This window comes from Cottoperca gobio, chromosome 4 (genome assembly GCF_900634415.1).
Source record: "Cottoperca gobio chromosome 4, fCotGob3.1, whole genome shotgun sequence".
NCBI lineage: Eukaryota > Metazoa > Chordata > Actinopteri > Perciformes > Bovichtidae > Cottoperca > Cottoperca gobio.
The window spans coordinates 688470-700991 of NC_041358.1; the positions used below are offsets into that span (position 1 = coordinate 688470).

The window sequence follows — 12522 nt, forward strand, 5'->3', positions numbered from 1 at the left end:
GTGATCCAGGCGATGTGTGGCCTATCTTAACACACATATTCGCATGGGGGGGGGCACTTATAGCTAGACCAGCTCCGTCCCACATGACAGCCTGTCAAGAGCAACGCATGTCCGATCTTTTATTTATTACTGTAATTGTTTTGTTCTCGGTCAGTTTTCAAAATTAGCTAGCAGCACATAACCACTATAAGTGCTCCTGGTGTTTGGGACACTTTTTACATCAGGGAGCTACGTGAGTGTCTGATGGGGTGGGACGAGCTCCTTTGTATATACACAAGGGAGAAAATGTTCGCCCTGGAGCACCTGATGTAGGTCGGGGGGGTGAAGAACCTTGAGAGCATCACAAACCATCTTAGACCCACAGGGTCAATTTGTAATCGCACCTGGATATCCCTTTCATACTCCAGTGATTTTTGCATATCACTGCAAGAGTATATGCCCCAAACTGAGATAATAATAATATAATAATAATAATAATAATAATAAGCTTTATTTGTATAGCACCTTTCATACAAGATGATGTTGAAATCTTTAAGAAACTAATTTCATTATTACCCAATGTAAATTCACATCTAATTCTTAAAAGTTTGGAACTCTGTTATTTAACCAGCCAAACAATGTCACATCCTAAAACTCCATCAATTTCTCAAATGTCCAAATTCATCAATCAAGCTGGTTGTGTGGACTCTTATTTGGGGTGGTGATGGACTGCCACCATTGTGCCCCTGAGCAAGGCACTTAACCCTGAGCTGCTCCAGGGAGACTGTCCCTGTAGTTAGTTCAATGTGAGTCGCTCTGGATAAGAGTGTCTGATAAATGACTGTAATATAATGTAATGTAATATTTATTTCACTCATTATCACTCATACAGCAGCAGAGATGACTTTCACGTAGATAAAACACTCCTCACAGAGGAGACGTACACGTCCTTTGTGGAATCCGACCATGCACCTCTGATTCTTCATCTTTCCTTTTCTCAAAATGTAGTGCATGAACAACGGTTACTTTGGATGCTAGTATGAAGACGTGATGAAGCAGTTGAAATGCAAATCGACCCCTATGTTCTCTTTGATTCTTGGAATTAACAATAATTTTAAATGCAGATATCAAAATACTCGCTAAGCTTCTCTGTAATTTATTTTACATAGATGTTTTTTTTTCCAGTTTCACTCCCTCTCTGAATAATTTAAACTGAAACAATCAAACCTATTCCGATATGCTGAAAGGTTATTACGAGATATTTGCCCAATAATCGGCAGCTTTAAATAAAGATGCCACGAGGGTAAATGACCGATATGAGGAACAAAAGCAACTGAAATTAGAGAGACAGTCTGAGGCCGCTGAATGACAGCAGGGATCATGGCTTCACTGCCTGACAGATATACCTGCAGATGCATACATGACTCGAGATGTGATTCGCATCACTGCGTCATGCCTGGCACATGTGCACCGCTACCTGAGGGGCTGCTCTTTTGTTCCACAGATAGAAAAACAATGACAAACACTGCTCTGTGTATTCAGTAGTGCAACCCTTAGGAAAATTAATGGGACACACACTGCAGTGGTAAGTACTAGAATGTGACCCACAGAGTAGAAATTAAGTTTTACGATCTAATGATATTAAAAGGCCACAAATGACCCGTAATAGATCTGCATATTAAAAACCCATCCACATTGCCTCAGCAATCTCCTCGTCCTCTGGTGTAGATCTATGATTTATTAAAGGGCGAGAGATGTCAAGCACAGCCTCGGTGAACTTTTCCTGACACTGCACTGCTGCATACAAGGCAGACTGTAACTTAGAGATAAATCCACTCTAATACTCAGCTTTGCTTCTCTCTCACATGGCGATGGCTAGCTGGGGCCAGTGTCACTGCTATAAGAATGTATAAGGAGTACATGACATAAAGCAATTGGTGCTGGGTTGGTCAGGAATCCATTTGTATTATTACCAGATCCAAGGTACCACTGATCAAGGGCGCCAAAACATTACAGCATGGAGAAAATACCAAGAACAGCTTTATATATAATGCAATCCTGAACAACAATAATACAGACTGTGGCCTTAGCACCGTGCTGAGCCATATAATTGCAAGTTTTACAATCTTTAAGTACAAGTTTCACAAAGATTGCACTCATTTCAAGGCGACAGCATTATATCAAACTAGTGTCCCTGTTACTGTGTCGACGTGTATCTCATCCACATGTGGACAAACAGCTTGTTGTGACATCTCACGCTGATGCCCAGACTTCCCTGACTCATTTTAGAATCCGAATTTGCAGTAGGTTGGCTGTTGTTTGACGTTCAGTTTGACGGCGGTCATGAAAGCAGTTTATTCGTCGAACCGATCAAGTTGTCATCTTTCTGCAGTTTGAGCAGCTTGGATTTCCCACATGGCTGCTGTCAAAGATCTGTTGTGCAACTGTCGTGGCATTACTTTAATATTATGGAGTATTTTACATGTTGTGGCTGACTGTGTTGTGATACAAATAAGAAATAAAACTCAAACTCACTGCAAAACAGACAAGGCAGACCAGGTCCCAGACATCTTAAATATTATTCTTTATACGTCAAATTGATCAAATGAATATTAACTTCACATTTTTTGGCCTAATCTTTGAGAACTTTATTTGAGTTTTTAATGACCCAAACTGATAGGGTTCTGTGTGTGCATTGCGTGTGAGCAGCACGTTGTGCTGTATGTGTGATGTGTCTTAGATGCTTTGAAGCTACAGCAGCAGCCAGGCAACATCTTCCACTCAGCTAGAAGTAGGATGCGTATACATAGGCTCACATAATAATATGAAAACAAGCATATTGAAATGAATAGTAAACATGAACAGGGTTCACCTGTCAGTGAAAGACTGTAAATGCATTTGAAGTAGATTAATATAAAATTAGATCATAAAAAAAAGGACAATAATTCACAATGTTCATGTTCCTTACACACTATACACAGGTTGTTTAGTATAAATGCATGAATACTTTCAGTTTAATGTACTTATTTCTTTCTATATGATTTGTACAGTACATGTGGTTGCTCTTGAAGCAATGAATATAATATTCTGCTCTTCCTTTAAGCTGTGAAGAAAGTGCATTGTTGCTGAAATTTCCGCTAATGAAATAGCGTCTACACTACATGCTGTTTTTATTGAAGTTCTTTTAATTGTTTTCTGCCAGTAGTATAGTGAAACATGTCTCTATGTATGTTTGAAATGTAAGCTACACAATTAAATGAATGCATATAAAGTGTGTAGTCTTTGAACTATAAATCCCTATGAACAGATAATGTACCAGAACTGGCTGAAATGTTAAAAATTCAAAAATTTAACAAATCAAAATGTAACGTTGGAATTAAGTACCAACCTCTTCTCCTTTTTGCTACATCCACCTGGTCTGTTTCACACTGGCTTTGACGATTGCCTTGTGATTGCATTACAACTGCCAAAGAGTCTTGTGATTGACCAAAAATGCAACATCCTCTGGATGAGGTAGTCTAAGCAGTGTACATATTCAAACACCATTAGTGAGGAAGGGTTGCTGTGGTTTTTAAACATGCATGAAGGTATTAAGGCCCTGACCTCAACCACTGAAGCTTTACTGAAGGTGCTCTACATGCTCATATCGTTATAAATACATAGAAGTCACTCACAGATTCGTGTTCTGTCAAGTCAGCCAGAACAAAGCAGCGGTACTCCTGCTGGCCGGGGAGGGGTTTGTTGTAGTAGCCATTGTATTTCTTCTCATCACCCAGTGTAAAGATCTCAGGCAAAGTGTCCAGCTTGGCAGCGATGTAGGGCTGCAGGAAGTTCTGGCTCTGTCTCTTCTTTCTCTGCAGACTGCTGTCAGCAGCAGGCTCCAGGAGCTAACAGAGGGGCGACACAACAGGTGGCTTTGGATGGGATCATAACACGACATAACAAAAGTGATCTCTGGAGGAGATGCTTGTTTCTTGTGCCTTCACATGGAAGGACAGTCGCTGGACAGCGAAATGTTCTTCCCACATTATTCCATACTGTTGGTCTAATTTATTTATCTTCTTATTCCTTTCCATGTTGAGTTTCACAGTTATTCAATAAACCGGTACTCAGACCTGATATTGTGTTTGTCCTGCACAAGTGATCCATGAGTGCTCATCTGTTGTGGTGCTGACATCCCTACAACATCTTTTCTTAGCCTTGGTTAAGAATAGGAAAATATGTTTTTATAGCAATTTTCATCTTAAAAGAATACTTCACAAAGTTTTCTAAAAGAATTCAAGGTAACACGGGAGTAATTAATATACAAATGCTCATGTTGTGGAAAGTATTCCTTTAAAGTCCTTTCTGAGAATGAGATGAGAACATCATGTCTGAGCATTAAGTATGAGCTTTGTGTCAGGACATGATTAGCCTAGCTTAGCAAGAAATAGTTTAAGCATATAAGAATCAGAACCAGAAATACTTTATTGATCCCCGGGGATAAATTGTGTTACGTTACGGTTGCTGCATTTTTAAATAAAAAAGTATATAAACTTAGAGAAGTTATAAGACAAGAAATAAGTTTGTCTGCAATGTACTACAATATAACTCTAAACCCTAAAACCACAAAATCGTAATTTCTACTATATGAACAATTACAGTGTGTGAATGGCTGAGCATTAAAGCGGCTGGTGGGTGTATGTTTGAATTGCTAACAGTTTCTCCCTGCTTCTTTAAGCTATAGCTAGGCTAAACATGTCCTGACTCCAGCTCCGTACTTACAACACAGACATGAGATTGATATCAATCTTTCAATCTCCCTCTCAGAAAGAAAGAGAATAAGTATATTCCTCAAACTCTTTAAATCCCCCCAGTGTCTTGACATCTTAAGGTCAGCCATTTTGTAAATAAAAGCAACTCAATTCATCAACCACAGTGGAAAAGCAAAGCAAAGCAGATTTCACAAATCCTTCCAGTTTAGATGAAATTACTGACCTTTTTGGTTTATCATACTGAAGACATGGACGCTGACCACAAAGCAGTACGCCTGAAGTTGAATGAAAACTAAGAATGAATAATATATTGATTTATTTATATTCTTGTATAGCTAGTAGTTCTTGTGTGATAATGACACAACTCTCCCTAATGCTGGGATGACGCTATGTAAGGCTTCACAGATTAAGGTAGTTACTGCATGAATATTTTTTTTCATTACTTTGGAGAACCACGTGGGTTTTTCATTTTCATACAGGAAAAGATTAAAAGTAACATTAAATGTGTTAGTTAAACGGGTCTGATTCAGTTAACACAATACACAAATCAGGGACAAGCTACACAAACATGCAGGCCAGCACAGCAACATAAAGGTGACCTCCCTTCTTGGAGACATTGTTGATGACACTAGGGATGTAACGATATATCAAATCTTGCGATATCGTAACATTGCTTGATGTCGTCGTGAGACTGTGATAATATGTCATATTTATAGATGTTTGCGTTCTACTATCTTTCTTTTCTGCTGCAGCAGAATCACCACAGTGTGTTCATAGGTCCATTAACCAGCTGGAGCAGGGCCAGCGCTTGAACGCTACACAGGGCAGGACTTAATAAGAAAAGCAGTGGAGAACGCGAGGCTGGCACACTAAGGATGTCAGGTGTAGTATGATTGCGCCCTCTGCTGTTTTAACACAAACAAGGAGCGATAGTAGAAAGCAGCTATAAATAACCATGTCATATCGTCATAGTCTCACGACAGCATCAAGACATTTGTCTATTGCGACATCGCAAGATCCAATTTATCGTAACATCCCTAATAAAAACTTCTACTTACTATCTTTCTTTCACTATGAAACAGCATGAAACCTCCATTTTCTTGACATAACACTTTACAACGGGCACAATAGTACTTGTGAGACTACGGTTTATTGCAAACCCAAATCTGAGAAAATTATTTCCTTGTCACTTCCTTAGTGCAACAGGAGAGAGCATTTTAAGAGAAGTATGCTCTTTATCTATAATGGTGGTATAGTTTGAAATGCACAGCCTTACCAGTCTGTCTCAGGTACTGTCTTCAGATATAGTAAGACTCTTTAGAGCTTACACAATAAAGATTCTGCAGAACACAATCCAGTGCAGTTGCTCATTACAGGATGATTATGTAAAATCTGAATGTACACCTGTAGGTTAGGAAGCACTTGAAAGTGAAGCACTAAAACTATGGCTAATGGATTTTCACTGACAGCGGGTAATTACAGTATCCACAATTGCAGGAAAAAGAGAAAGAGCCCATCTTTAGAGGAGCTGCCAATACAAACTTCATGATTTTAGTGACACCTTGCATTCATCAGTAGTTTTAAATTGCAGTAGCAGGAATGACTCACACTTAATCTTCCACCCCTGCAGAGTGAAAACAAACATAATACAAACAGTTATTTTGAGACTGTCTTAATGGCAACTGAACTTGTGTAAGTGGGCAAGAGTGGGTAAGAGTTGTTTTTCACTGGTCGGCTAGTGGATAAACTTTGCCCTTCCCTCAAGTCATGTTTGAGTTATTCTTTCAATAAGAGCACCCACCCAACGTCCTCACTACCACCGACAGTAATCTTACGTTTTACACCAGAGGCCAAGCAAAGGAGGGCAAAGCATCACTCTACCTACAGTACTGGGAATAAACATATTTATAGTATTAAAGATGTATTGGATTATGATATTTGTAAGAAATGTGCAGTTATCAAGAAAGAGTATACAAAGAAAGACATTAAGCAGAGCAGATGATTATCCTTCTTTCATCATGGGCACTTAGCAGACATGTAATTCTTGTTAATTCTTATTTTGTGACAATATACTGTTTAAATAGAAACATTACTTCAATGCTTGCAAATGCCAAAGCTATCAGCATACCACGAGACTATCAGAGCTACATATGATAATAGGGAAACCATATCATGTTATATCTATGATTTTATAAATGTTTAAAATACATATATAGAGGTCTTTAACACAGACAAACACAGGATTAAGGATCATAAGCTTTAATTGTTAAAATGATTGAGTATATTTGTTTGGCTGTCGAAGATGTGTATTGTAGATGTAGTTCCAAAATCAAGGTTGTGTGTACCAGAACAGACTTTTCAGATTTGTAAGAACAAAAGAAGACACACACTTAACTGAACCTTAAAGTTCACCATTGGTGCAATGGTACATCTTCAGTTTCAGGGTGTGGTATTGTGCATGCTGGCTCACTGCTGTGCCTTACTGGGACATTTGGGCAGGGTTCAAAATTGCACCCTAACATACTATTCATTTTCACACTACTCCTACTTTTCATACTATTGATACTATTCCTACCTTTCATACTAGTCATAGTATTCCTACCTTTCATACTAGTCATAGTATTCCTACCTTTCATACTAGTCATAGTATTCATACTTTTCATACTACACCTACTAAGTATAACGTAAAATTTAGTATGTTGCGTGTTCACACTGCATGGTATGTGGATTTTGTGGATGTGATAAAAGGCCTGGATTTAAACTACATTAGCAAGAAATTCTGATAATGGAACACCATCTTACTACTCAACTGCCCCACAATGCACTGCGTCTAGGTACCGCTGAGTCAGTCTTGGGAGATTTTGAGTGTTACCGTGGCTTTAATGTAGACTTTGTTCCCTTTACATGGCGAATACAAGTACACGTCCACTCACCTCCTGTATGTCCATGTCTTCAGGGTTCTCCCATCTTCTCTGAGAAACCGGATTGACGGGGACAACCACTATGTAGTACCACCTGTATTAAACACAGTAACACAACTGCCTTAAACACCCATATGCATTATGTATACATACTTATAAAATACAGCTTCAATGTGAATTACATGCTGTTTCATTTCAGTCATCTATTGCTCATGTTTTGACGGAGTAACTTGAAGGACTTTATCTTCTAAAGTTTATACATTAATTTCTTCTCTTCTCCTAAACGTCGATGGGATAGGTTTGAAAAGGTCTGGGTTGGGCATTCATTAGTTGTGGGAGATTTCTTTAGAGAAACAAACACAATTAAGTCCATTACTGTCTTCTCCTGTCTTCTCCATTGAGCTCAGTAATAATACAAAAGTAACCCACTGAATTGCAGCCTCTGCATTGTGATCTTCTTTTCTAAATAATTGTGGTTTTAAAGCTCACATCTTAAATCAATTGCTTTCTAGTGTCAGAACGGAGCTCAGGAGCGGCACTGGTTATAGGTTATAATCATGGCATTGTTGTGTTGTGGGACTTAATGTTTTCTTTGCTTTTTAAACTACTTTGACCCACAGAAATGCTGCTGCAGCAGATAACTGGCTGGTTATGAACTGGCTAGAACAGGAAAAGAAGTAAATAAACCAGGCTTGTAATGGCTGCAGACAAACTTGTGTCTAAGCTATTGATTTAACACAGACATGTTGTCTGCATCTTTGTGCATCTCAATTAGACTTAGCCTCACTGGGCTGCTGTGAGGTGAAGCTTTATAAGGCCTTTAAACTGCTCACACACTGAATGTAAGCTGGAGAGAATAGCATGGCACACTCTGAGGTCAATTCTCTCATCAATCAGAGGTGCAGTGGTGGAAGAAGTACTCTGATTCTTAACTTAAGTAAATAATTATAATAATAATAATAATAATAATAATAATAATAATAATAATAATAATAATAATAATAATAATAATTAGCAATACCAATATCAAAAATGTGAAAGTACTCCAATTTCCTGGGTAAAGATACAGTTTCAAAAGTAAACATACTCATTATGCAAAATGGCCCCTGTCAGAGTGTTAAATTAGTATATATGTTATATTATTAGTAATTCTTATTGATGCAAATCATATAAAGTGCATTTTAATGTTGCAGCTAGTTAAGATGTGACACATTTGAACTATTGGGTAGTTTAACCTAAAACAAGTTCTTTAAAAGTTCATCATATATTTTATATGTAAAATCTTCATTCGTAAACTAACAGTCTTTACTTTAGCTGTCAAATAAAAGTAGCGGAGTATAAAGTATAATATTGTCATCTGAAATGTAGTGGAGTAGAAGAATAAAATGGGAATACTAAAATAAAAAACAGTTACCTCCAAATTGTGAGTAAAAGTACTTAGTTACTTTCCACTAAAGTGACAGTCCAGGCAATTGGAGATGCAAAGACACTTCTTGCTTTTTAAACATAATAATAGAGCTTTATTAACCAAAATGTGCTTATAACTGAACTAAACAATATTTTTACATTTACAATTAAAAATGTGTAATGTGAAACAATCAGTAATAACTTAAAGCAGTTCCCCTCACACACACGCACACGCACACGCACACGCACACGCACACGCACACGCACACGCAGGTGAACATAGTGCAGCATGCAGCATTTAGCATTTGTCTCTTTAGCTAAGAGACAGACATTTCCCTCAGGAGTTGGTGGAGCTAAAATACATTTTAATATTGCAACTTAATATGCATGATGAATGGTTGAATGACCGTTGAAAATGATTATGAATGATGGCCTGGGGTGCCTACCTGACTGCCTTGTAAATCACATTTTCTAACCCTATAATGTTTTATATAATAAACTTGAATTTGAACTTTTATTGTTTATTTTTGTGATTTATATCTTTGATTTGTTTATTACTTCAATAGTTTAGATGTTATGATGAGAAATGTAACAATAAAAAAAAAGCAGGGAAAAAAGCAGGGCTTTTAATGCCCATTCAATGCGAATGCAAGCTGAAAAAAACATGTTCCACATGCATGCAGAACAATGGCAAAGAAAAAAGATAACACAAATTTCAGAACGCGAGCTACAGGTTCTGACCGATGAAGTGCAGAAGACATTTCAGAGCCATCTATCATGAATGATTATTTTTCAGTAAGGATACCCCTCAGACAAACAAGCAGCACAGACCTGACAGAGACTTCAGGAGGCACCGTGGACAGACTGATGATCACTTTTCCACCCTCTTCCATATCGTGCTGGTATCGAGCTGGTTTCATCTGCAGCATGTCTGGAGCTGTTCGAATGGACACCTGCTGCTGGAGGCCACCGGCACTGTTCCCCCGGCTCATTAGCACGAAGGAATAATCAGTATCTGGCTGTAGCTGTGTGATCAGCTTCCTCTTCAGGTTGCCTTGAACCTCCACACTCTGCTGGTTGTACAGGATCTGAAGCCAGGATGAAGTTGTTGTTTTTTTACTAACAGTGATACATTTCGATTGATTGCATAATGTTTTCTACACTGGTTGTCTAACTGCTTCTAAGAAAAGAACTGTCTTTTCTAAATTGTACTGCCAAAAATTCTATAGTAGGCCAATGAAGTAATATAACATTCAAATATGTGTGTCTTGGAAACCTGTGTTATGCAAGTTGAATATCATCAGCATAACAATATACTTTAATGATTTCACCTTTCTCCTTCTTGCACTATTGATTTTTTCCTTTGATGCATTAGCCTCTAATCTTATAGGAATAGTTCAACATTGTGGAAAATACCCTTATTCCTTTCGTCATCGAGAGTCAGATGATAAGATAGATACCGCTCTCATATCCGTGAGCTAAAATTGAAGCTGGAGTCAGCAGCCATTTAGTTAAACATGGCATAAACGCTGGAAGCAGGGACAGCTGGCTTGGCACTGTGTAGAGCCAAGAAATACCCAACCAACACCTCTAAAGCTCACTGATTAACATGTATCTTGTTTGTTTAATCCGTATACAACTGTACACTAAGACTTTAGGAAGCTGCACACAGTCACTGCTGTTGGATGTTGTTAGCAGAGAAATAGTTCCAGCACCAAAATCCACTTGAAAAGCTTTAGGGGGTTGGTTGGCGTATATGGTCACTCTGCACACTGGCAGGCTAGCTGTTTCCCACTGCTTCCAGTCTTTATGCTAAGCTAAGCTAAACTAACAATGTCCTCACTCCAGCTCCCTATTTAATGAACATGAGATGGACAGTGATCTCACCCTTGGAAAGAATCTTTCAATTTTTTGTTAATCTTTAATTCATATTTATTTGCGCAATAAATTATAAAATTGTAATTTGTAGCTCCAATTCACTAAGTTAAATTGTTGTAGCTGTCTTTAGTGCTGTGCATTTTTGTGACCTTGTCCTGTAGTTCTGCTTTCGATTTTGTGAAACATTCTATGACTCATTGTTTTGTGTCACAAGGTGCTGTATAAATAAAGTATGATTTACTAGTTTACTATTATTTAGTTGCTTATCCATGGTCATAAACCTTGTTTTTTTGCACTTTAGCTTATCATCAGAGCTGTACAGAGCCAACTACTGAGTGACAGGACAGACAGGCCCCTTAACAAATAGCCAGTCATAAAGTTCAGTTACAGGCATAATTTAATATGGTGCAAATTGATTTTCCTGATTTATGGAGCAGCTATTCTCTTGAAGACTACACAAGACAATATTTCAAATGTCCCATATACATGTAAATATTTAATAAAATGATTATAGTCTTTACCTTATATTGTGTTAATGACACCACCTCCTGTCTGCATATACAGCTCCTACAATCCAATAGCATTTATTTTCTACCAATGATACTACAACCATATGTATATAACTATGGTTGTCCGTGGAAGCAGTTTGAAATGGTATATAGTGTAACATTAGAATCAAATTTTCGTTCTTTGGTCTCTATCGCCATATTATTTGATGTTTGCAAACATTGACTTATTTAATAATAATAATAATAATAATAATAATACATTTTATTTAGAGGCGCCTTTCAGGACACCCAAGGTCGCCTTACAGTGCATTTAAAAGTTAAAACAGCTAAAACAAAGACGGAAAACAAATTAGTCAAACCGACATAGATAAAACAGGCAAGACAGAGTGTGGAGTGACGGAGTGAAAGGAGGATCTGTGATAACAAGTTGGTTGTGTTTTAGAGTAAGTAGGCCAGTTTCAACAGGTGGGTTTTGAGGTGGGATTTGAAAGTGGTAATGGAGTCAGACTGTTTGATGTGTGGAGGCAGAGAATTCCAGAGCCTGGGCGCGGTGCAGCTAAAAGCCCTGGCTCCCATGGTGCTAAGGCGGGAGGTGGGGACAGTCAGGAGTCTGGCTGAGGATGAGCGCAGGGAGCGGGATTGGGTGTATTCCTGGAGGAGGTTTGAGAGATAGGTGGGGGCGAGGTTGTTGAGGGCTTTGTATGTGAGCAGAAGGTTTTTGTAATCAATCCGGTGCTGAACAGGGAGCCAGTGAAGTTGGATGAGGATGGGGGTGATGTGGTCAAACGATTTGGTGCAGGTAATGATTTGTTCTAGATGATCAGTAATGGCTGTGATGTATCAGCGCGGCAGCTGCTGTACATGTGACAGAGTTAGCTGATCTTACCTTGAGAGGCACTTGAGATTTGTAGGTTTCTGGCACTTCCCAGGTCAGCAGGACTGAGGTTTTCATCACAGCCTTCACACCAAAGTTCTTGGTAAACACTGAGGGAAGGTCTAGATGATTATTAGGTGGTTAATTTAATTGCGGATATGACTGAGATTATTAATCTCTCTCTCTGATAAGTAGCCTGT

At 38.4% G+C, this 12522-nt stretch overlaps 1 protein-coding gene across 1 annotated transcript in view; it reads right to left on the reverse strand.

Annotated features, from left to right (window-relative positions):
* The window catches only part of ptprfa (protein tyrosine phosphatase receptor type Fa), a 238747-nt gene that overhangs the window by 59571 nt on the left and 166654 nt on the right, over window positions 1–12522 (reverse strand). The window contains exons 14-17 of the mRNA XM_029429417.1: window positions 12335–12432; window positions 9893–10149; window positions 7667–7748; window positions 3654–3866 (exon numbers count right to left, since the gene is read on the reverse strand). Of these exons, the coding sequence (XP_029285277.1) occupies window positions 3654–3866; window positions 7667–7748; window positions 9893–10149; window positions 12335–12432 (650 nt within the window). The remainder of the gene's footprint in view (window positions 1–3653; window positions 3867–7666; window positions 7749–9892; window positions 10150–12334; window positions 12433–12522) is intronic.